Source organism: Vipera ursinii, assembly GCF_947247035.1.
Source record: "Vipera ursinii genome assembly, chromosome: 1".
Taxonomy (NCBI): Eukaryota; Metazoa; Chordata; class Lepidosauria; order Squamata; family Viperidae; genus Vipera; species Vipera ursinii.
The window spans coordinates 10069457-10095389 of NC_139512.1; the positions used below are offsets into that span (position 1 = coordinate 10069457).

Consider the following 25933-nt stretch of genomic DNA (forward strand, 5'->3'; position numbering starts at 1 on the left):
TTCAGAGCAGTTCTTGGCAGCTTTAGAGACGTTTTCTCTCATCTAAGATTTCCTGGTGGTCTCTTTTCTAGTACTAATCAGGACCAACCCTCCATAGCTTGCAACCTCAGACAAGAACTCCCAGCCAGAAAACTCATACTGGCTAGGAGTTCTTGTCTGAGGTTGTAAGATATGAAGGGTTGGCTCTGATTAGTATTGGACAAGAGACCACCAGGCAATCTTAGACGAGAGAAAACAGCGGTAAACCACTTCTGTAAAGCTGTTAAGAACTGCTCTGGATCTGAGGATTCTAAAGCAGTGCTTTTCAAAGTAGACCACTTTCAGATATATGGATTTTAACTCCCAGAATGCATTGTAACAATCCAGCTAGCTGGAAATTCCAATTTGCAGCTAGCCAGACAGTTACAATGCATTCTGGAAGTTGAAGTCCAGTTATCTGGAGAGCACTCAGATTGCTGAAATCTGAGCTCAGGAGTCTTTAGCACATCCAGGTTGAAATATCTGCAAATATGGGCAGAGATTAAAGCAGAAAAAAAAGATTGACACCCGGCAACATTTGGGTCGAGTGTTATTTTACACATAAAAATGATAGAGAAGATGCATTTACCATATTTTCTTGTGCACCTGTTCATTGCCATCCTGTCGAGCTGCCTCATTACATTACATTCATGTTATCAATTCCTCTCTTTTTTCTAAAGTTTGTTTTCGGCACTCCCAAGCAGATTTCATTAGCTGTCATTGACTGTCATTTTATTTTCCCAGAATGTCAAGCTGTATTGATGTCAGAGCTTTCCAGGGTTTGTGTACAGAAATGTCCTTATAGGGTGGTGTTTCTTAATCCAGTTCACTTCCAGAGGTGTAAACTTCAAATCCCAGAATTCCACAGTCAGAGAAGCCATTTAAGAGAATTCTGGGAGTTGAGTCCATACGTTTTAAAGTGTCCAAGGTTGGGAAACCTTGATGTAGAGGGAAGGAGTCAAAAAATCAAGATGGCTTCTTGCAGACATGACAGAACCCTTATGCCATTTTTACATGTATTGTGCATGCATGGCCCAAGCAAAAGCAGGTCTTGATTGCATTGTCATAGCCACCATTTTGATTTCTTTGAACCCCCCTTGATTCCTCTGTTTGAATTCTGACATCTTCCCATAAACTTTTTTTAAATATGGTATTCCCTCCTCCCCATGTTATGGCCTGGACCAAGGTCAATATGGGATCAGTTCTTTTCATTCAAGGCAATAAAAATATCCTGTTCAACTCAAAGGCGACCTCATGGGAGGTCACAGAAGTCAAAATGGCAGCTCAGCTCGGCTGGTGGGATTGAAGCCCCACCCCCTTTAAAAAGGGGTGGGGCTTCAATCATACAGGTATAGTTGAATCAATTCAAATCTTTATTATTGTCGTAGATCGGCATAGGAAGGGTAGAATAAAAACAGTAAAAGCTTTAAAAAAGCTTGTTAAGCTTTTAAAAAAGAGTAAAAACTTTAAAAGCTAGAAAGAATATAAAATGCACAAAACAACAACAACAAAAAGACAAATTGAAAAAGCCAGCTTTGGTCAGCCTTTTGACTTTTTTTTTAACCCAGCTGCAGGCATCATTGGTTAAAACATAACCCCAAAAGTTAATTCGGTATTTTGGGGACTTTCTCACACAGTCCTGCCTACTGAGCTTCAAGAAACAAAAAACAATGAAGGAAGAAGAGACTCAGACATAGAGTGTAGTCAGAAGACATGGGTCTGTCAGGAAAAGTCTGAATAAAGGAGAGAATATAAAAAGATTTAAATAAAGGAGAAAAAGAAAGGTTTGGTGTGCCTGTCATGAGGGAACCCTAGCAGAGATGGGCCAAATAACAACAACAATATGGTGGCAATCACAGCAGCTATCTTGACTTTTTTGCCCCCAACTCTATGGACATCCCTCATTGTGAGGTGTATACATTGTCCTATTTGGATTGCAAACATTAAGGCACCCTGTAGATGGCACTAAAGAGTCACAGTTTTCTGTACTGTATTGCTTTATTTCATGGAGTAGTGTTTCTCAACCTTGTGGGCTTGAAGGCCTGTGGACTTCAACTCCCAGAATTCCCCAGCCAGCATAGCTGGCTAGGGAATTCTGGGAGCTGAAGTCCCCAAGTCTTCAAGCTGCCAAGCTTGAGAAAGGATTGTCATGAAGGATTGAGGCACATTATTCCAGTCCATTTTTAACCAGCTCAATCAAAAATCTAGCAGATGCATTCCCACAACATGCTAAACAAGGTTAATAAGCCATAACCTTGGCTAATTTATTCTTTTATAGATTCCTTGAATGAAAAGGTTAGAAGGGGCCCTGGAGGTCATCTAGTCCAGCCCTTCACCCAGGGTAGGAACCCACCATTACCAAATCTCCCCCTGGGGTCTTCCCAATTTCCTTTAAATCTTTCCTCTGAAGAAAGGTCCAGTCAATTCACAACTGATCAGCTCTCGCCATGGGGAACATATTTTTTCTGATCGTGAAATGTAAAACTGAAGTTTAAAAACAAACTGAGAAAGGTGGTCAGGAGGAATTCTGGCCAATGCAGTTGCTCAGCCCAGAAGTCACCTCTACCCTCCGTAAATAAAATTTCCCTCTTATTCAGCTAAACCGGTGCAGTGTTGATATCATTCCCATCCTTGGCCCACCTCTGCATTCTAACGATGTTAAATTAAAAAAAATCATCACACCAAATCCTGTGGCAGGGGATTATGGGAACAGCACAGCTGGAGATTGTGGAATGCTACTGAACCTGGCTGTAACCTAGTCAGGCTAAATTTATTCCTCTTAATTCCTCTTTACTTCTTTTGACTGTAAGTCCTGCTTCTTAGCCTCAGCGGCCTCAAACTTAACTCTTTTTTTCTGAATTATATTTCTGGCCAGGATATAACCGATTACGTCGCTTACGTTGCCAAGGATCCCATCAACCAACGAGGTGAGTGTGATTAGAGAAACGGCATGCCGCTTTTTAAAAGCTTAAACAATAGTACAAAAATTTGCCAAAGATTTTATTTAAAAATTATGCTATGTTTTATCTGTGTTTACCGACTAATGCATACACCATGCGTGAGCCGTGTTTTTTCATAGGTGATATATCCATATCCATACCCATGTCCATGTATTTTGTGATATAGTCCTTCACTTACAACCATTCATTTTAGCGACTCTTCAAAGTTACAACTGCATTGAAAAAAGTGACTTACAACCATCATAGCATCCCTTTGGTCATCTGTTCAAAATGTGGCCACTTGGCAACCGGTGTATATTTACGATGCTTGCAGTGCCCAGGGATCATGTGATCACCCTCTGAGACTTTCTTAGTTGACTTCTAACAAGCAAAGTCAATGGGAGAAATGGGATTCATTTAACAACTACACGATTCATTTAACAACTTCAGTGGTGCGCTCAAGCATCGTAGCAAACAAAGATTAAAAAAATCAAGGGGGAAGTGAGATTCACTTAACAACCGTGTTCCTAACATAGCGACTGCAGTGCAAGACAGGTCGTAAAATGGGGCAGAATTCATTTCACCACTGCCTCGCTTAGCAAGGGAAGTTTTGGACTCAACTGTGCTCATAAGTCGAGGAGTACTAGGCTGTGTTCACCAGGCCCTTTGGCTCTGTTAACACAGCCTATGAGTGCATTGGCTGTTTCTGCAGCTGCGTTACGCTGCGGGAACCTGTTTGTGTCTTGTTGTGTACCTGTTTTTTTTTTGGGGGGGAGAAGCGTTTAACTTCTAGCTGTGAGTCTTCTCTTTCTCTCTGGCAGCCTGCCACATCTTGGAATGCTGTGACGGATTGGCGCAGAGCATCATCAACACTGTCGGTCAGGCCTTTGAGCTCCGCTTTAAGCAGTACCTGCATAGCCCTCCCCAAACTGTAGCACCACATGAGAGGTATGGGATCGTAGCCTCGGTTTCCCCCTGGGCATTCTGCTGAGACCTGTGCATTTGGACTTGCAGGTTCTAGACCAGGGGTAAGCAACCTTGGCCCTTTTGTGACTCGTGGACTTCAACTCCCAGAATTCCTGAGCCAGCATCTGGCTCAGGAATTCTGGGAATTGAAGTCCACGAGTCACAAAAGAGCCAAGGTTGCCTACCCTTGTTCTAGACCAGGGGTAGGCAACCTCGGCTCTTTTATGACTCATGGACTTCAACTCCCAGAATTCCTGAGCCAGCTATGCTGGCTCAGGAATTCTGGGAGTTGAAGTCCATGAGTCATAAAAGAGCCGAGGTTGCCTACCCCTGATCTAGACTGCCCTCTCTATATTTCCCCCCCTCCCCCAGGTCTAAGAAGCTGATTGGCTGACTCTGGGCCAGTCCCTCCCTCTTACTCCAAGACCCAATCAGGTGTACTCTAGTGGAGAAGGGGCTGGACTGAGGACAGGGAAATCTGGATTCTAGTCCCCACTCAGCTACAGAAGCTCATTGGCTGAATATGAGCCATTCCCTCCCTCTCAGCCCAAGAGCCAATTGTGTTTGGTGGGCGGGGCCTAGACTAGGCGTGGGGAGACCAAGGCTCTAGTCTAGTCTTCCCTCAGCCACAGATGCTTATTGGCTGAATGTGAGCCCAGTCCCTCCCTCTCAGCCCAAGAGATATAGTGGGGAAAGGGCTGGACTAGGAGAGAAGACCCCCCTAGGTTCCAATCCCTCCTCAGACGCGGAAGCTCATTGGCTGAATTGACTCTGTCCCTCCCTCTCAGTCCAACAGCCAATCAGGTGTGGTGGGGAAAGGGCAGACTATGGATTGGGAGACCCAAGCTCTAGTCCTCCTTCAGCCATTGGCTGACACTGGGCCAGCCCCTCCCTCCCTCCCAGCTCAAGAGCCAATTAGGTGTAGTGAGGGAGGAGCTGGACCAGTTCTAATAAAAAAAAAAGATGACACCTGAAATTGAAGCCCCTCCCAATGTATAAATGGGGTGAAGTTTTGATCGTTCAATTACAGCATCCACCTTGATTTTTTGTACACACATACTCTCACTCTCTCTCTCACACACACACACTTTCTTTCACAAACACACACACACTCATCTCACACACATACTGCCTCTTACATGCACAGAGATTCACACACACATGCACAGTCTCCCTCTCAAACACACATACTCACACAAATACACATACTTTATCTCTCACACACATATAGACTCAGTCTCTCTCACACATACATATATTCTCTCACAAAGATACATTCTCACCCACACAGACTCTCACAAACACACACACTCTCTCTCACACACTCACAAACACAAACTCACACACAGAGACTGTCACACACACACACACACACACACACACACACAGAGTCTCACAAACAGATTCTCTCACAAACACAGGTGTCTCACACACTCTCACTCTCTCTCACACAGACTCTCGCACATAGACGTAGACTCTCACAAGCACACATACAGATTCTCCCTCTCTCTCCTCACCTCCACACCTACATTACAGGTGTCCCATGTTTCTTAAATATGTGACATTCTTCCCTCATTTGTGATGTTTGATTGATTGTTGATTGATAGATTCAGGGCTTTTTTTCTCATAGAACGCTCAGAACGGAGTTCCGGCACCTTTTTTGGATGGAACCTTGTAGGGTAGGCAAGGCGGGTTGTATGACATGTGTGAGTTCTGGCACCTTTTTCTTTCACAAAAAAAGCACTGGATAGATTCATCCATTCATTTACTCAATTTCTATAGCGTTGGCCTTCTTGCCTTTTGTCTTTCTAATCAGGACAATGGGAGTGGACGATTCTTGGGGTGAAGAGGAAGACCCCTCAGGACACAACTACTACAACAGCATCCCCGGGAAGCAGCCCCCCCTTGGAGGTCTGGTGGACTCTCGTCTCCATTATGGATCGGCTTCCAGCCACACGCTCTCGCTGGGTTCCTACGCGACACATTTCAGCCAGGTGACCCCAAAATCCTTGGCAGGTTCAGCTGGTGTATCCAAGCCCGTTTAGCTCAGCTAAAGGGCATCATCGCTTGTTCCTTAACCGTGATCTCTTCCCGCCCTACCCCCATTAAAACGTTCCTGTGGTGAAAGAAGAATTGATGCCAGAACATGGCGAATGATCCACGTAATTAAGGAAATCGGTTGTTTTTAAAATCTCTCTTTCTGCAATCAAAACGGGGCCGCCCCCTTTTGTCAACCACACACTGGATGTGTGTGTGTTTTTTATTTAAATCTTTTTTTCTTCTGCAGAAAAAAATCCTATGACAAAGGACCGCAGGGAGTCCTTGACTTATGTCCAAAATTGGGCCCAACATTTCTGTTGCTAAGCAAGGTGGTTGTTAAGTGAGGTTTGCCCCATTTTACAACTTTTCTTGCCACACGTTGTTAACCGAATCACTGCAGTTGTTAAGTTAGTAACATGGTTGTAAAGTGAATTTGGTTTCCCCATTGACTTTGTCCGAAGATAGCAAAAGGGGATCACATGACCCGTGAACACTGCCACCATTACAAATATGAACCAGTTGCCAAGCAAGTGAATTTTGATTGTGTGACCCTGGGGATGCTGCAACAGTCATAAGTGTGCAAAATGGTCATAAGTCCCCGTTTTTCAGTGCCATTGTGACTTTGAGCAGTCACTAAAGAAAATGTTTTAAGTTGAGGACTACCTATAATTTAGGAAATTGGTTGTTTTAAAACCTTTAATTTTTAATTTAAATCTTTTTCTTCTGCAGAAAAAAAAATGTATGGCAAAGGATTACTTTTTTTTCTCTGAACGGCAAAATAAAACTATCGTGATAGGAGAATGACATTTGGAACGGAATTGCTGATTAGAATACCTTGTCTTGAAAAAAATGCCATTCCTGCAGGGGGAACTACAATTTTCATTATCCCCAGGCAACAGTCCAGCCCTACAGGAGAACCCCAAATTGGCAAAGTCTGGCCAAGAACAATTTCCTTCTGGATTATGAATGGATTTCTGCCCTAGACTCACCTAAGGGCAGTGGGGGATGAAAGCGCAGGCTAACCAATTCTTTGCACTTGTAATAAGATCCTTTGGGTGGAAATCCGAACTCAGCAGGAGCCTCTGCTAGGGGATGGGCTCCTGAGAACGCGCAGAGCATTAAAGAAACATGAGCAACTCAGTCGCAGAACCAATTCCAAAAGATAAATGCGGATAGCCTAGTTTGAATGCCAAGAAGAGGCTTAGCCCAGCTGTGTTGGTGAATGCAAACAGACGTTAATTATATCTGGAGCGAAAGACTTATTGAGAAAATACACAGTGCAGGAAAGTTTGATGTAAACGACATACTTAAGACCGAGAAACCCAGGAGTGAAAGAAGGAAGTAGCTCCTTAGTTTCTTAATCACAGAGACAAAATCATTTGAAGAACAGTTGCAGGAATTGGGAACGTCTAGTCTAGAGAAAAAAAGAAGGATTAGGGGTGATATAATAGCAGTCTTCAAGTCTTCGAGGGGCTGTCACAAAGGGGAGGGAGTCAAACTATTCTCCAAAGCACCAGAAGGCAAGACAAGAAACAATGGATGGAAACTAGTCAAGGGGAGAAGCAACCTGGAATTAAGGAGAAACTAACAGTGAGGAAAAATAATCAGTGGAACGATTTGCCTCCACAAGTTGTGGGTACTCCATCATTTTTAAAAGAGATTGGACAACCATTTGTCTGAAATGGTGTAGGATTTCCTGCCTAAGCAGGGGGTTGGACTAGATGACCTCCATCATCCCTTCCAGTTCTGATATTCTGTATTCTGTATTTTATTCACAGCAGTCTAGTGGAGAGAGAGGCAAGATGTAAAAAAAAAACAACCTTTCACATTGTCGTAATGATCAAAACGTCTCACAGATGTGAAGATGAAATTTCTCCGTACTTTTCCATGACCAACTCAGCTTATAGATAGTCCTCGACGTATGACTACAATTGGGACCCTAATTTTAGTTAAGCGAGGTGGTTGTTAAGTGAGTCGTGCCTGGTTGCATGACCTTTTTTGCCCCAGTTGTTAAGCGAATCGCTGCAGCTGTTAAATGAATCATGCGATTGTTAAGCACATCCAGCTTCCCCCATTGACTTTGCTTGTCAGAAGCCAGCTGGGCAGGTTTCCCTTAGAGACCGCTTCACTTAATGACAAAGTTGCACTTGCTAAATGAGGACTACCCATACAGCCTATAAAGGGGAAATGTGATGATCTGTGTGGAAGGGCTAGTTCATAAATCACGTTTGGATAATGCTCTGTGTATTCTGCTTAACTATCTTGAGCAGGCGCATCACGTCGAAACTATTGGCTGACTCTCTATCTTGTGGCAGTGAGTTCCATAGGTTTTCCCTAAATATGTCTTTCCCTTACCTTCATGTTAATCATGTAGGTCAGGGGTGTCAAACTTGCTGCGTCACGTGACTTGTCGCAACGTATCACGACTTTTTCCCCCTTGCTGGGGTGGGTGCAACTTCCGCGTGACACATCTGGCCCGTGGGCTGGCAGTTTGACACTCCTGATAAGACCGTCTACGTGTTTGACACCCCTGATGTAGATGGTCTTATGAAAAAGCATCCTTGCTCCTGTGAGCCAATATAATTCCATTTCTTTTCAACCCACAGGTCGGATCTTCAGCCAGAAGGGAGCCCAGTAGCCACTCAAACTTGAACTGGGATGCTGATCTTACTGGTAACTACTATATTTATCCTGTGGGCTACCGTGTTCCATTCTATTTATGAAGCTAGGAGATATCTGGCATTGTGAGAATTAGGCAAAGATTGTAAAAAAATAAATTAAATCAGTTTTTTTTTAAAGGTGCTGGGTTGGAGGCAGCCCCTAGAGCAGTGTTTCCCAACTGTAGCCATTTTAAGGTGTGTGGACTTCAACTCCCAGAATACAACAGCCAGCATTGTTGGCTGGGCGCATTCTGGGAGTTGAAGTCCACAGATCTTAAAATGGCCAAGTTTGGGATACGCCTCTACAAAATCAGCCAAAACCAGGCTGTATTTGAAACTGATTCACCGTCTCAATTCTCAACAAATCTTCTTCTTCTTCCATCTAGTGCCACAACTGGCTGTGGAAAACTCTGGATTTATATTTATTTATTTAGTTTCTTACAGGCACCCTTCTCAACAAGTTGCAGGCTGCAACTCCAAGGCATGCAGATGAGAGCAGTTTGGGAAAAGCTGCAATAAAATGTTGCAGTGTCAAATGTTCCTCTTTGGTTTTCCATCAGCCTGGTCCTTTGCTTTCTTCTCTCTCACCTCTACGGCTATGGAGATGCTCAATCATCCAGGTCACGGTTGTCCCAAAGGTGCTTTTTCCGGACTTGCTTTGTTTTTTCCTTGAAAACATTTCACTTTTCACCCGAGAAGCTTTTTCAGTTCTGACTGCATGGTGGAGAATGGAAGGATTTATATTCCTTGCAGTCATCTAGTCCAGGGCTTTCCAACCAGTGGTACGGGTACCACCTGTGGTACATTGGTACCTGGCAGGTGGTACGCGACCATCCTAGAAAAATGGTAGTGGGGGAGAGGAATGAGCTGAACTGGTGGCAGCATCGCACAAGCCTGAGTGAGAGATGTCTGGAGCTGCAGGGCTGGCAGGTCTCAGTGGAAGCGCTGGGATCAGCGCTTCTTCGGGGCTGTCAGGGCCCAGCGGAAGTGCCAGGATCAGCGCCAGGCTCCAGCTGGAGCTCGGCACTGATCCCGGTGCTTTTGCTGAGCCCAGAAGAAGCGCCGATCAGCTGGAATGTTGCCGCATCTCCAGGGTCTTGTGATTTACGTTCAGATGCTTGGCAACTGATTCATATTTCTGACGGTAACAGTGTCTTAGGGTCATGTTTAAGTGACCAAAACCTGCTGCAACCACCCAGCAGATGGGGGGAAGAAAAACCAAACACTCCCCACCCCACCCCACCCCCGCTGCCAATCCTCAACAGAAATGCTCACAACAATGAAAACCTCAGACAGGAGGAAGAGTGCCACCAGGTGTCTTGCTCGGCTGTGGCTTGGGGGGCACTTTTTTCAGTGCCATTGTAACTTTGAACAGTCATTAAGTGAACTGTTGTAAGTCGAGGACTAACTGTACTTCATCATTTTTTTTCCTTTCTTTCTTTTTTTTTTTGGTCATCACATTTTTGACACATGGCTAGGTGACTGGTGGTACTGGGATGTTGCCATATCCTAAAAGTGGTACAATGGGTGAAAAGGTTGAAAAGCCTGTTATAGCGCTCTCTTTGAGGACTGTCCTTTCGGCAGTTCCCTGAGGGCACAGATTAAACCTCCAAGTGGCCTCAATAACTCTCAGAGAGAGCGCTCATGATCAGAGGACTGCAAAGGATATAAATCCTTCCGCTCGCCACCATTCGGTCAGAACTGAAGAAGCTTCTTGGGATGAGAAGTGAAACGTCTTCAAGCAGAAACAAATAAAGATGGCTCCTTCCCTCTCTTTGTAATTGTTTTCTTCTCCCACTGTCGAGCTTTTCTTCATTCCTCACCTCCCTCCTACATTCTTTTTTTAAAAAATCCCATTTATATCCCGCCCTTCTCCGAAGACTCAGGGCGGCTTACAATTTTTTTTTTATTGAAAAGTTTTACACTACATTTTTTAAAAACAAAACCCCTCCCAACCCCCTCCCCTCTCCCCAAACCTCCCCAACTCTTCCCTCCCCTCCCCCTCCCCCCTCCCCGACTTCCCAGAGCTAAATACAGGGTAAAGGTAAAGGTAAAGGTTCCCCCGCACGTGCGTGCTAGTCGTTTCCGACTCTAGGGGCCGGTGCTCATCTCCGTTTCAACCCGAAGAGCCAGCGCTTGTCCGAGGACGTCTCCGTGGTCATGTGGCCGGCATGACTAGACGCCAAAGGCGCACGGAGCGCTGTTACCTTCCCACCGGAGTGGTCCCTATTTTTCTACTTGCATTTTTACGTGCTTTCGAACTGCTAGGTTGGCAGAAGCTGGGACGAGTAACAGGCGCTCACTCTGTTACGCGGCACTCCCCGACTTCCCAGAGCTAAATACAGGGTATAAAAATACAAACAAACATAATCTACAATATGCAAACGACAATAAAATATTAAATTCTATCGCACTTTAACTCTTAATAAAATAACTACAAGCAATTTGTATATCACATAAATCCAATACTTATTCAAATGCTAGGTGAAACGTTTTAGGGGGCGGCTTACAATTTTAAAGCACAAATCAATGTGCTTAGCAATAGCCTTCATTCTATGTATATGCCTGCTTATTAGGGCTTTCATACACCCCCAAGCGGCATTTTTTTTACAAAGTCAGCTTATTGCCCCCCAACAATCTGGGTTTTCATTTTACCTACCTTGGAAGGATGGAAGGCTGAGTCAACCTTGAGCCTGGTGGGATGCGAACCTGCACTAATTGCAGGCAGCTGGTGTTACTTAAGGAGGCATTAGCCCACTGCTCCACCAAGGCTCTATTCTTGCCTATTAGTGGTGCAGTTTGGGCTTTTTTTTTAAAAAAAAATCGGCAATGATATTCTTAGCTTCAGGAGCCGAAATGAATTTACAGATTTTTATTATTATTTATTTTTTAGTTTTGGTTTTGCATTTTTTGCCAGCTGCCGCAAGCTGGCTTTCTCTCAAGTAGTGCTGTTTTGGATAGAAAAGCAGCCCGTCGAGTCCAAACTTCTGAAATGGATGGAAATAAAGAAGGCGGTAGGGGGGTGGGGTGGTGGTGGGAGAATGCAGTTTAGTTCCTACAAACTTAATTAATTCGGAATAAATTCTCAAGTCAAGATCAGGACTGGAACTTTTCCTATTTGGCATTTTTTTTGGGTGGTGGTGGTGGTGAGTTTTGTGATGCTCCCTCCTTCTGTTCCAAAAATACATAGGTGGGGGAAAAAACGGTAGGAAACAGAAGTATATGGGGGAAGAACTTCCCAAAATATGTACAGTATATCATAAAGCCAGAAAATGTATGACAAATGTAAAACACAGAACTTTTTTATTTTTTTTTTTATTTTTTGGAATGTTGGAAGACGCAGACTGATTTGGGAAACGGGACAGAAGGAATTTACGAGTGTAAATGAGAGAAACAGAATGTAATTAAAATGTTGGAAATAATGGTGCCGTTCTGTCTTTCAGGCCAGTGTTGCGATGGCTACGTTCAGGCAGACAGCAAACCTTTGGGCTCCCAGGATTATGAACAGCACATGTATGTCAACACGGAAAACTTCAACAGCTGGGAGGCCAGTGCTGGGAAACCGGATGAGAGTCCTCCCAAAGATCTTTTCGATATGAGTAAGAGAGGGGGCTTATGGGGAAAGAAGGATTTTAGCCAGAGCCAGTTTGGTCTAGTAGTGAAGGCGCTGACCTAGAAACCAGGAGACTGTGAGTTCTAGTCCCGCCTTAGGTCTAGAAGCCAGCTGGGTGACTTTCAGATAATCACCAGGAGGTGGTGAGTTCTAGTCTTGCCTTAGGCATAAAAGCCAGCTGGGTGACTTTGGGTCAATGACTAGGAGATGGTGAGTTCTAGTCCCGCCTTAGGTCTAGAAACCAGCTTGGTGACTTTGGGCCAATCACCAGGAGGCAGTGAGTTCTAGTCCCGCCTTAAGTCTAGAAGCCAGCTGGGTAACTTTGGGCCAATCACCTAGAGGTGGTGAGTTCTAGTTCCACCTTAAGTTTGGAAGCCAGCTGAGTGACTTTGGGATAATCACCAGGAGACAGTGAGTTCTAGTTCCACCTTAGGAATCAAAAGTGGCTGGGTGACTTTGGGCCAGTCTTCCTCTCTCAGCTTAGCCTACCTCGCAGGGTTGTTGTTGCAGGGAAAATAAGAGGAAGAAGGAGTATTAGTATGTTCGCCACCTTGAGTTACTGATAAAGTAATAAAGGCAGGATAAAGATCTAATTAAAATCATGTTTGCCAGTGCTGTCAGTGCCAACGACAGGAGTTTGCAGCTCCCCCTTTGAAAAACGGAATAATAATGCTATTAATAGTTTCCTACTTCAGAGCGATGCTCAGGTTGCATCAAGAGGAGAATCGGGAAAATAATAAGCACAAAATTTCCATGTGTTGGGAAAAAGCGATGAGGGCAGGGGGGAAAGTTTATTTTCCTGGGCAAAATTCCTAATCCATTTTAAAGGAAGACTGGAATCCGGACTTGGTGGGTTAATTAGAAACAGTTGGACTGTTATACTCAAGCTCTGTGTCCAAACCGGTCTTTTCAACCACTTTAAGATTTTAGGTTTTTGAGCTCCCAGAATTCCCCAGCCAGCCAATTCTGGGAGTTGCACTCCAGTAATCTTAAAGCAGCCAAGGTTAACACACACACTGGTTCAGCCTCTTCCCAAGTTTACAGCTTAAAGAAACATATCGGTAGCTGAAAACACTTCAATGCATTTCCCTATGGTGCAATAATTTCTTAACAGAATAGCATAATCACAGACGTAGAAGGCACTTCTCCTAGTCCAGCCCTCTGCTTACCTATACCCGTGGTGGCGAACCTGTGGCATGCGTGCCACAGGTGGCGCACACAGAGCCCTCTCTGTGGGCACACGTGCCGTCACCCCAGTCCTAGGCCTTCAGCTGGGTTTTAGGAAACCTTTTCGCTTTAGGCCTCTGCCGCCGTGTTCAGTCAATCAATTTCAACCTCTCGCAGGGAAAAAAAAAACATCTCGCAAAGTTGGAATTGATTGATTGAACTTTTTAGTTCCACCCAGTCTGCCGTTACCACCGTAGCCACACCCACCCAATGGGCCACGCCCACCCAATGGGCCACACCCACCCAATGGGCTACACCCACCCGGCACCCAACGATACATAAGTGGGTTTTGGGTTGCAGTGTGGGCACTCGGTCTCTGAAAGGTTCGCCATCACTGCCCTATACCATTTCAGACAAGTGACTGTCCAGTCTTTTCTTAAAATCCTCCAGTGATGGAGCACCCACAACTTCTGGAGGCAAGTCGTTCCACTGATTAATTGTTCTTACTGTCGGGAATTTTTTCCTTGGTTCTAGGTTGCTTCTCTCCTTGATTAGTCTTCTTTCGTCCTTTGGTTGAAGCTGGAGATTCACTGAATAATTGTTCTTACTGTCGGGAAATTTCTCCTTAGTTCCAGGTTGCTTCTCTCCTTGATTAGCTTCTATTTATTGCTTCTTGTCCTGCCTTCAGGTGCTTTGGAGAATAGCTTGAGCACCTCTTCTTTGTGGCAATATGGCAAGACTGCTATCCTGTCACCCCAGCCCTAATCCTTCTTTTCACTAAATTAGACTTATCAAATTCCTGCAAACGTTCTTCGTATGTTTTAACTTCCAGTCCCCCGATCATCTTCTTTGTTGCTCTTCTCCGCACTCTTCCCAGAGTCTCAACATCTTTTTTTTATATCGTGGCAACAAAAACTTGGATGCGGTATTCCAAGTCTGGCCTTCCCAAGGCATTATAAAGTTTTACGAACACCTCTCGTGATCTTGATTCTGTCCCTCTGTTAAGGCAGCCTAGTGCTGCGTCGGCATTTTTTGGCAGCTGCAGCACACGGCTGGCTCCTATTCAAGTGATGGTCCACTCCCAGATCTCCATGTCTGTTTGTTGAAGACAGACCGAGGGTTTGAACTGGCTTTGCAAATGGGTTCAGGGAAAGATGGCTGGGAAAGCATACCCGTAGTTGTGATCAGGAGTGAAGCCTGCCAATGTGGATTCAGGACCATGGACAGGGCTAATAATTTTGGACTGGATTCCTGCTCGGACAGGCCTGCTCAATTTCTTTTCACTGTAAAGAGACATTGCAGAAATAAATAATTCACGCTTCATTTTAAATAATTAATATTTGGTTCCCCGAACCCAAGGTCTAAGCTGTGTTCCTAGAAGTTTTCTTTAGGCTACGTTGCTGCCGTGGCTGTCCTCCTTGAGATGGAAGTAGCAAGAAAACAGCTCAAATGCATCCAAACAAAGACAGGTTTTAATCCCCTCTAGAGAAATATGGTGCTGGAGAAGACTCCTGCGAGTCCCTTGGACTGCAAGGCGATCAAACCAGTCAGTCCTAGAGGAGATCAACCCTGACTGCTCTTTAGAAGGCCAGATCCTGAAGCTAAAACTCAAATACTTTGGCCACCTAATGAGGAAGGACTCACTGGAGAAGAGCCTAATGCTGGGAAAGATTGAGGGCAAGAGAAGAAGGGGACGACAGAGAATGAGGTGGCTGGATGGAGTCACTGAAGCAGTAGGCGTGAGCTTAAATGGACTCCAGCAGATGGTAGAGGACAGGAAGGCCTGGAGGAACATTGTCCATAGGGTCGTGATGGGTCGGACACGACTTCACAGCTAACAACAACAACAGAGAAATATGGGAATGAATGCTGAGCAGTCTACTGTGTTTCCCCGAAAGTAAGACTGGGTCTTGTATATATTTTTTTGCCTCCAAAAGAGGCACCAGGTTTTATTTTCGGGGTAGGCCTTACCTCAACTCTGGCACCGACAGCCCCACCCAGCTGGTCCACTTCTTCTGGGGCCGAAGTTCTGCAGCTGCATTTGGGCCTGCATTTTGTAGTCAGGCCTTTCCAGAAGGCCTAAGCAGCCGAGTACCGAGCTATGGATTGAATCCCTAGCTTGGTGCTCGGCTGCTGAGGTCTTGCAGAACCAAGCTATGGATTGAAGCCATAGCTCATTTCTTGGCTGTGCAGGCCTTCTGGAAAGCCCTGTGAGTGAGAAATGCAGGCCTGGCTGCAGAAGAAGCCTCAGAAGAAGAAGTGGGCCGGCAAGGAGAGGCTGGCTGCAATGTAGGTGTTTTTGAAGATGTTTCACTTCACATCCAAGAACTTCTTCAGCTGTGAGGCCACCTGGTTTATCTGTGTCGTCAGGGTAATCTGACTAGTGCAAATGGCTGTGGAGCCTTCCGGGTGGCCTCAACGAGTCTCTAAAAGAATGGAAATGACCAGCTGTCTGCAAGGAGTATAAATCCTCCCATTCTCTACCCACCAGTCAGAGCTGAAGAAGCTTCTTGGATGAGAAGCGAAACGTCTTCAAAGAAAAACAAGGAAGTCCAGTTGCCTCATGAAAAAGCACCTTTGGGATTTAAAGAAGACGTTTTTAGAATGGTCTCTTCGAAGTGTAAGTATCATGCTTCCGACAGACAGAGACAAATAAAGCAGAACTCAGAGGCTTGGAAATTCCTAAAAGAACATGTTTATTAGTATCAGCAGGATCAAAAGTGAAACCAAGTTTGAAATTCCCACTAAAAATTTCCCAGTTACAAAGTATAATGTTCCACCCACAAAACTATGCCATCACTACGTTCCCCAATATATACATTTGGCGGGAGCAGTAGATGACCTTGGTTCCCATGGGACAGAAGATTATTTAGACTCATGAAGCACCTGGGCAAGCCCCCCCTCCCTCCATTCTACGTGGTAACCTAGAATGAAGAGAAAGATGGCTGCAGCCAAGTTCATTGTAGAGTTGACAACAAGAACAACAACAACAACAACAACAATAATAATGATGATGATGATGATGATGATGATGTTGGAAGAGACCTTGGAGATCATCTAGTCCAACCCCCTGCTCAGGCAGGAAACCCTATACCATTTCAGACAAATGGCTGTCCAGTCTTTTCTTAAAAACTTCCAGTGAATTCACAGCTTCTGGAGGGAGGTTATTCCACTGGTTAATTGTTCTCACTGTCAGGAAATTTCTCCTTAGTTCCAGGTTGCTTCTCTCCTTGATTAGCTTCCATCCGATGCTTCTTGTCCTGCCTTCAGGCGCTTTGGAGAATAGCTTGACTCCCTCTTCTTTGGGGCAGCCCCTGAGATATTGGAACACTGCTATCCTGTCCCCCCTCGTCCTTCTCTTCATTAAACTAGACATACCCAATTCCAGCAACCGTTCCTTGTAAGTTTTAGCCTCCAGTCCCCTGATCATCTTTGTTGCTCTTCTCTGCACTCTTTCTAGAGTCTCAACATCTTTTTTTACATCGTGGTGACCAAAACTGGATGCCGCATTCCTAGTGCGGCCTTCCCAAGGCCTTGTAAAGTGGTATTAACACTTCAGGTGATCTTGATTCTGTCCCTCTGTTAATGCAGCCTAGCACTGTGTTGGCTTTTTTGGCAGCTGCAGCACACGGCTGGCTCCTTATCTAAGTGATTGTCCACTAGGTTTGGTATGCAGCTGTGTTCCGTTCCCGTTGACCTGGAAGCAGCCTTGGGGGGGGAAGATAGAGGGAACTTTTCGTAACCCTTGAAATTTTCCCCCTCCCCTCCAGCCCCCTCCTCGGAGTTCATGGCAGACCGGCATCCAGAGGTAGCGAAGCACAAGAGTGAGCTGGCAGCTGACACTAGCAGTTTTCCCGGGTGGGCCAGCAGAAACCAGCCTTCCCCCATTCCCCCTGCTACCTGACCCTTCTCCTCTAGAAATGCTAAATGCCGAATTGGACATTCCTTGCATCCAAATATTGGTATTTATAACTTCAATCTATAGGCCAGGTTTCCTGACTCTGGGTTGTTTGCCGTGGTTGAAAATAATTGCTCCCTTTTATCTCCTATTGTCTCGCTACAACCTTTTGCTAAGTTCTCAGTTTGATCTCTAGGGCTTTCCCCCCCCTTTCCCTCCCTCCCTCCCTGTTCGTGCTTTATTTGCTTCTTCCGTGGATAACTGGCCCATTTTTCAATCGCTGAAGTGCTCTGGGAGATGTACAAGAGGAAAATGCGTTCCACACACAGGCACGCTTTCGATCCTCCTCATTTCGATGCACAACGGAAGCTCTCCAAACTGAAGAAGAAGAGGGTGGCGGCCTGACCGGAAACCCCTTATGGCCTTTTTTTTTTAAATTGAAAAAAGAAAAAAAAAATGTGATTTATGAGTTTGACGATGGAAAGGGCAGATTATGGAAAGGAGGAAATGACGATGTCATCCTAGAGAAGGTAAAATATAAATGTGCTTGTAATTACTGTTAAGAAGATCAGAAGCTGCTTCTTTATAACTTTTCTTATTTGCCTTTTCTCTCTCTTGCTTTGCATCCTTTTCTCCCTTTTCTTGTGGCTTTTCTTGACTCTTTTGAAAACTTGCATTGTTTGAATTCTCTTAATATTTCTTTAATAATTTTTTTCAAAAAAGATAAGTCTATCATATCTATATCTATCTATCTATCTATCTATCTATCTATCTATCTATCTATCTATCTATCAGCTATCCATCCATCATCTATCTATCTATCTATCTATCTATCTATCTATCTATCTATCTATCTATCAGCTATCCATCCATCATCTATCTATCTATCTATCTATCTATCTATCTATCTATCTATCTATCTATCTATCTATCACTATCTATCAGCTGTCCATCCATCCATCCATCCATCCATCCATCCATCCATCCATCCGTCTGTCCATCCATCCATGTCTGTCTGTCTATCTATCTATCTATCTATCTATCTATCTATCTATCTATCTGCTGTCCATCCATCCGTCCATCCATCCATCCATCCATCCATCCATCCATCCATCCATCCATCCATCCATGTCTGTCTGTCTGTCTATCTATCTATCTATCTATCTATCTATCTATCTATCTATCTATCTATCTATCCTATCCATCCGTCACTATCTATCTATCAGCTGACCATCCACCCATCCACCAACCTACCTACCTTTCTTCCATGTTTAATTCTCAGGGACTGTGCAGTTTTCTGGACAAGATGTTTTCAGAACTGGTTTGCCATTGCCTCCTCCTCAGGGCAGAGCGAAAGCGCCTGGCCCGAGGCGAGACTGGCCTACACATTATTAAAAAGACAGGCAGATGGCACTAGGGATGTTGGCGGGCCTCAGCCGTCCTGACGCTCTCCTCTCCCCCTCCCCACCCCAGGGCCCTTTGAAGACGCTCTGAAGCACCACGAGTCCATGTCCGCTTGCGGGGCGCAGAGCGGCCTCCCGGTGGAGGACCAGTGGCCCAGCCCGCCCAGCCGCAAGGCCCCCATCGCCCCCACCGAAGATCAGCTGAGGCAGGAACTGTGGTACCACGGCAAGATGAGCCGACGGGAGGCGGAGAAGCTGTTGCACACGGACGGCGACTTCCTAGTCCGGGACAGCATCACCAACCCCGGGCAATACGTCCTGACGGGCATGCACGGCGGGCAGCCTAAACATTTGCTCCTGGTGGATCCCGAGGGAGTGGTAAGCGCAAGTCAGGGCAGGATTTGGGGAGGCTGGCGCTGGGCTAGGCAGGCTGCTGTAGAAAAGGCAATGAGGCAGGGAGGGTGTCTCGAACCCTGGGCTTTGCAAGGAAGCTGACCGGCTTAAATGAGGGTCCCCGTGAGAAAGTCTGGAGTGCTTCGCTAGAGGGATCACCAGCAGGAAAAGGGAGATCCTAAATCCCGATTTCCCCCCCCCCCTTTCCCTTCCTTCTGTATTGGCTTCCTTTCCTTTCCTCCCCCTTCCTCCACTCTGCTCCCCTCCCCTCCCCTTTCCTTTCTTTTCCTCCCTCCCTCCTTCCTTGTCTTCTCTTCATCATCTTCCCTCCCTCTTTCCTTCCTTCCTTCCTCTCCTTCCTCCCTCCTTCCTTCTTTCCTCCCTCCTTCCCTCCTTTTCTTCCTTTCTTCCTCCCTCCCTCCCTCCTTCCTTCCTTTTCTTCCTTCCTTCCTCCTTCCTTCCTTAATCCCCCCTTCCTTTCCTTCCTTCCTCTCCTTCCTTCCTCCCTCCCTCCTTCCTTCTTTCCTCTCCTTCCCTCCCATTTTCCTTCCTTCATTTCTTCTTCCTTCCTCCCTCCTTCCTTTTTTTCTTCCTTCCTCCCTCCCTCCTTCCTTCCTTTTCTTCCTTTCTTCCTCCTTTCTTAATCCCCCTTCTCCCTTCCTTTCTTTCCTCCATCCTTTCCTTCCTTCCTTCCCTCTCTTTCCTTCCTTCCTCCCTCCCTCCTTTCCTTCTTTTCTCCTTCCCTTCCACTTCCCTTCCTTCATTTCTTCTTCCTTCCTCCCTCCCTCTCTCTTTCCTTCCTTCCTCCTTCCTTTTGTTCCTTCCTTCCTTCCTCCCTCCTTCTTTCCTTTTTCCTTCCTTCCTTAATCCCACCCTTCCTTCCTTCCTTCCTTCCTTCCTTCCTTCCCTCCCTCCCTCCCTCCCTCCCTTCCTTCCTTCCTTCTTTCCTCCCTCCCTCCCTCCCTCCCTCCTTCCTTCCTTCCTTCCTTCCTTCCTTCCTTCCTTCCCTCCCTCCCTCCCTCCCTCCCTCCCTTCCTTCCTTCCTTCCTTCTTTCCTCCCTCCTTCCTTCCTTCCTTCCTTCCTTCCTTCCTTCCTTCCTTCCTTCCTTCCTTCCTTCCTTCCTCCCTCCCTTCCTTCCTCCAACTGCAAGATCAAGTGATAAATGAGCTGGCAACATTTGTGAGCAATAATGGGGGGAAAGGATGATTATTATAGTAGACTCGGTTGATGGGCCAGTTAATATGTTGCTTTTAATTAATACTCAGCATAATGAATGACCTCCTTGTCGCCGGAGTGCAGCAGGCAAGCAAGGCTGGGAGATAAGGTCTGGCACAACACCACAGCACGGCTCCTCAAACAGGAAGTGTGGCTGTGAGAAAAAGGAAAGAAATGTGTGAAAATAATTGGGAAACGTTGCGAAAGCTGAAAGGACGCCACTGACAGATGATGAAGAGGTTGCCCTGTTATCTCTCTGTATGATTCATCACCCAGGGCTCTAAGTCAGGGTCTCCGAGACTGGGTAATTTTGACTTATTTCCGCAGGGGAGGTAGACATATCCATTACTTTATGTTCATGGGAAACGAGTTGCACCCACGATGGAGCCCAACATTTCTGTGGCTAAGTGGGACATTTTGTCAGGTGAATATTCCCTCCTTTTGCGACCTTTCTTGCCCGAGTCGTTAAGCGGATCGCCGCAGCCGTTCAGCTAATGATGCGGTTGTTAAGCGAACCTGGGATGTCCCCCGCCGACTTTGCTTGTCCGAAGGTCGCCAAAGGGGATCGTGCGACCCCGGGACGCTGTGACCGTCCTCAATTTGAGCCAGTCGCAGCGACGGTCGTCGGTGTGGAAAAAAATGGCCGTGGCTTACTTTTCCCCCAACGCCGTAGCAACTTTGAATGGTCGCTAAACGAACTGCCGCAAAAGCGGAGGACTTATCTTGTCTATCCGTGCGGCGGTGATGGAAAACCAGTTTCCCGGAATCGGCAAGTCCGCCTTCTCGTCTGTTCTGTTTATAGCCCACCGCAATCTTGATTCTGGTAATAAGGAAGCGAAATGCGGGAGCTTTCACACTCCTTGTTTGTCCCCGTTGTCTCCCCAGGTGAGAACGAAAGACGCCTTGTTCGAAAGCATCAGCCACCTCATCAACTACCACCTGCAAAACGAGCAGCCGATCGTGGCTGCGGAGAGCGAGCTCCACCTGCGCCAGGTGGTCAGATGGAAGCCGTGACGTTGGCGGTAGGGCCCTGCGGTTCTCGTCACGGCACCGGGGACGTCGGGGTGGGTAGAAGCAAAAGGGGTCTGTGAGAATGACCTTGGGGAGGTGGGGGTGGGGAGCAAGAAGGAGGAAGGGCCGCAGCCGAGAGAATGGTTCGGGTAATAAGGGATACCTCAGCCCACCGAAGGAAAACGGGCGCGGAAAGGGTCCCACGAGGAGACCCTTGTTTTCTGGAAGGCAAAAGTAAAGGAGGGGAGAGCCGTTTTTAGACCTGGGCGATTCTGTTGTTGTCACCTTACGATGAAGCTCGGAGTTAGGTTTGTAAGATTCTATAATATTTGCCCCGAGAGTAGCATCAAAGATTCATTTCTAAAGCCTTCCCTTCCCCTTCCCCTTCCCCCTCCCCTCCCCCTTTTCTTCTCTTTCCCCTTCCCCTCCCCCCTCCCCCTCTCCTCCTTTCCGCTCCCCATCCCCCTTCCCTCCCCTCCCCTTCCTCTCCCCCTTTCTTCTCTTTCCCCTTCACCCTCCCCCTCTCCTTTCCCCTCCCCCTCTCTTCCCTTCCCTTCCCTCCCCTTCCTCTCCCCTTCTTCTCTTTCTCCTTCACCCTCCCCTCCCCTTCCCCCTCTCCTTTCCCCTCCCCTTCCCTTCCGTTTCCTTCTTCTCCCCCTTTTCTTCTCTTTCCCCTTCACCCTCCCCCTCTCCTTTCCCCTCCCCCTCTCTTCCCTTCCCTTCCCTCCCCTTCCTCTCCCCTTCTTCTCTTTCTCCTTCACCCTCCCTTCCCCTCTCCTTTCCCCTCCCCCTCTTCCCTTCCCTCCCCTTTTCTTCTCTTTCTCCTTCACCCTCCCCGTCTCCCTTCCCTTCCTCTTCCCCTCCCCCTTTTCTTCCTTCCCCTTCACCCTCCCCTTCCCCCTCTCCTCCTTTCCCTTTCCCCTCCCTTCCCTTCCTCTTCCCTTTTCTTCTCTTTCTTCTCCTTCACCCTTCCCCTCCCCTTCATCTCCCCCTTTTCTTCTCTTTCCCCTTCAACCTCCCCCTTCCCCTCTCCTTCTTTCCCCTCCCCCTCCCCTCCATCCTCCCCCTTCCCCTCCCCTTCCCCCTTCCCCTCCCTCTCTCCCTCCCCCTCCCCTTTTTCTTCTCTTTCCTCTTCCTCTTCTCCCTCCCCCTTCCCTTCCACCTTCTTTCCCCTTCCCCTCCCTCCCCCTCCCCCTCCCCCTCCCCTATTTAGTTGCTAGCTGAATCCAATTGGCTCTTACTTCCTACATTGCGCTCAGCTGGCAAGCTGTAAATTTGAAATTGCCACCTCCGTCTGGCTTTATTTCTCCCCCCCCCCGTTTTCCATAGGTGAGGAAACGATCCAAATGCACCCCCTAAAATGGAATGCAGAAAGATGGCGCAATTCAGAAATAAACGAACGGATTATAGGCAACTGGGAAGCTGAAATGAAGGGCCAGGGGGAAAAAACGGACACGGGGTGCTCATCTCTCTTCCTTCTTTCCTCTCTTAGGAGCCTTCCCCCCCCCCCTCGTCTGTTCTGAAAGAAACACTGGACAGTTTCCAAAGTTTATTTTTGACCTGGAGGCCAGCAAGCCCACTGAACCGCTTTGCAGGGCTTCACCTCTGCCTTTCCAGCAAGAGAGACTGAACTCTTGGAGAAAAGCCACAAAAACATGCGCTTAACTCTTTTACTGTCCTCACTTGATCTTCTCTGAGCGGTTTCTTACTGCTACCACTTCCCTTGCGTGTCCCAGGGTGGTTGTTGTTTTTTGTTTCTTTGTTTGTTGCAAAGGTGGTAGGAACCTCAGGAGCCTACCTTGCAAGATGGATGTGCAAGTGACGATTAGCAAACAACGTATTTAGCTTTTTGGAACTAACAGCCCCCCCCCACTCCCCCAACCTCTTTCCCAAAGGACCAAAAGGGCAAGTTGAGAAACAATGGACGGAAACTAACCAAGGAGAGAAGAAGCAACCTGGAATTAAGGAGAAACTTCCTAAGGGTGAGAAGAATCAACCCGTGGGACAGCTTCGCCCCCCAGAAATCTTGGGGGCTCCATTGGTGGAAGCTTTCAAAAAAAAAGAGAGAGAGAGAGACTGGACGATCATTTATATGAAATGTACAGGGTCTTCTGCTCAAGCGGGGTGCTGGGGGTGGACTAGAAGACCTCCCAGGTCCCCCTGCCATCACTATTATTCTATGTTCTGTGAAAACACTGCGAGGGTTTGCTGGGGGTGGTTGGGAACACAACTTAAGCAACGACGTAGGGGGTGTGCGAGTGGGAAGAAGAAGGAAGCGCAGAAGCAAAACGGGTCTCCTTGTTCCAACCTCTAATCCAATTTTTACACCAGGACTTAAAAAAAAAAAAAAGACATCGTTGAGGACATGAAGGGTGCCTGTTTCCGTTCAACGCGGGGAACTTTTGACAGGGCTTTTTCTCCCGATCATTCCGTTTCCCCAAACCAAAAAAAAACCAACGACGAGGGTGTATTATTAGATTAAATTTCTCCCAATTCTCCTCCTCCTTTTCCCCGCCCCCCCTTCTTTATTTGTCTTTGCTCACGCAACAAAACCCAATGGCAAAGAAGATGCAACACGAAACAATCTGGGATTTCTACTGCCTTTGACCCGGCCCTGAAGTGTTTCATCTCTTAATTCCGTACGTTACAATTCTAGGATTTTGGCTCGATGGTAGAGGATGCGGTAGGGCTGTTTCCCCCCCCCCTCCTGCCTGTATTTCAGAGAGGCCCTGAAGTTCCTCTGAACCAGCCTTGCGAGGTAGTCCAGACAGGAAGCACACCCCAAAGCACTAATTCTAATTTTACTACTGTTGCGGTTAGTTGCAAAGCCGTGACCCACCCATCGCGACCCCCACGGACAATGTTCCTCCAGGCCTTCCTGTCCTCTACCATCTTCTGGAGTCCATTTCAGCTCACGCCTACTGCTTCAGTGTCTCCATCCAGCCACCTCATTCTCTGTCGTCCCCTTCTTCTCTTGCCCTCAACCTTTCCCAGCGTTAGGCTCTTCTCCAGTGAGTCCTTCCTTCTCATTAGGTGGCCAAAGTATTTGAGTTTTAGCTTCAGGATCTGGCCTTCTAAAGAGCAGTCAGGGTTGATCTCCTCTAGGACTGACCGGTTTGATCGCCTTGCAGTCCAAGGGACTCGCAGGAGTCTTCTCCAGCACCATAGTTCAAAGGCCTCCATTCTTTGGCGCTCAGCCTTTCTTATGGTCCAACTTTCACTGCCATACATTGCAACTGGGAAGACCATAGCCTTGACTATACGCACTTTAATTTTACTCTAAGGATGCATTTACAGAATCTCGCAAGTCAGAAAACACGTCTCTTCTCTCCCCCCCCCCATTACGGTCCAAGAAACTCGGGAGGGTCCCTTCTGAGATGTTTGCCAGGCCTCATTCCTTATGGAGGCTAAGCTGCCTGTTATCACCAGGGCTAGCACATCAGCGGCAGTAGGACTGATGGTGTTACCTGGCTGGGTAATGAAACATCTGCAAGGAAACAGCCAAGCTCAGAGAGCACCAAGGACCCCAAAGTTACCTTAACAGAACCTTGCAAGTTGGAAAGTTCCCTCGCCTTTACAGTCCGGGAAACTGGGGGGGGTGTGTCCCTTCTGGGGAGTTATCCCATGCTCCATTCCTTCCGCAGGCTCAGATGCCTCTTATCCGCCCACTGCCTGGTCCGCAGCTCTTTCTCCCGTCCCCCAAAGCCATAAGCTCATTCCACTGCAGCACCGTTCCCAGAGAAGATGGAGTCTCACCTTGGCCCAAGGGTTTCATTCTAAGGCAGGGGTCTTCCAACTTGGCCACTTTAAGACTTGTGGACTTCAACTCCCAGAATTCCTCAGCCAGATGCCTCTTATCCGCCCACTGCCTGGTCCGCAGCTCTTTCTCCCGTCCCCCAAAGCCATTCGCTCATTCCACTGCAGCACCGTTCCCAGAGAAGATGGAGTCTCACCTTGGCCCAAGGGTTTCATTCTAAGGCAGGGGTCTTCCAACTTGGCCACTTTAAGACTTGTGGACTTCAACTCCCAGAATTCCTCAGCCAGATGCCTCTTATCCGCCCACTGCCTGGTCCGCAGCTCTTTCTCCCGTCCCCCAAAGCCATTCGCTCATTCCACTGCAGCACCGTTCCCAGAGAAGATGGAGTCTCACCTTGGCCCAAGGGTTTCATTCTAAGGCAGGGGTCTTCCAACTTGGCCACTTTAAGACTTGTGGACTTCAACCCTGGCTGGCTGAGGAATTCTGGGAGTTGAAGTCCACAAGTCTTAAAAGTCGCCAAGTTGGAAGACCCCTGTTCTAAGGGGTCAGTTGAGACGCTAATAGGAAGCCTAAAGCCCCCACAGAGGTTTAACCTTGATTTATCCCTTTGTAACCATGATTCCCCAGATCTTAGCCCCACCCACTTCTGGAAACTAGGGAGGGTTCCTTCTGAGGTGATTCTCACCCTCATTTTCCTTCTGAGGGCTCAGCTGCCTCTTATCTCTTCTGTAGTCTGTGGGTCTTTCCCCCACCCCACCCCCGTTTCCCAAGGTGATTTGCTCATACCCTTATGGGGAGTCCTTGGCTTACAACCGTTAGTTGAGCGACCGTTCGAAGTTACAAAGGCACTGA

The 25933-nt window shown here is 47.1% G+C and overlaps 1 protein-coding gene across 1 annotated transcript in view; it reads left to right on the forward strand.

Annotated features, from left to right (window-relative positions):
• The window catches only part of SHC2 (SHC adaptor protein 2), a 46964-nt gene extending 25634 nt beyond the window's left edge, over nucleotides 1–21330 (forward strand). The window contains exons 6-12 of the mRNA XM_083364311.1: nucleotides 2894–2945; nucleotides 3779–3905; nucleotides 5740–5917; nucleotides 8570–8636; nucleotides 12067–12222; nucleotides 18775–19082; nucleotides 21199–21330. Of these exons, the coding sequence (XP_083220437.1) occupies nucleotides 2894–2945; nucleotides 3779–3905; nucleotides 5740–5917; nucleotides 8570–8636; nucleotides 12067–12222; nucleotides 18775–19082; nucleotides 21199–21327 (1017 nt within the window). The 3' untranslated portion in view covers nucleotides 21328–21330. The remainder of the gene's footprint in view (nucleotides 1–2893; nucleotides 2946–3778; nucleotides 3906–5739; nucleotides 5918–8569; nucleotides 8637–12066; nucleotides 12223–18774; nucleotides 19083–21198) is intronic.
• The last annotated feature ends 4603 nt before the right edge of the window (nucleotides 21331–25933 follow it).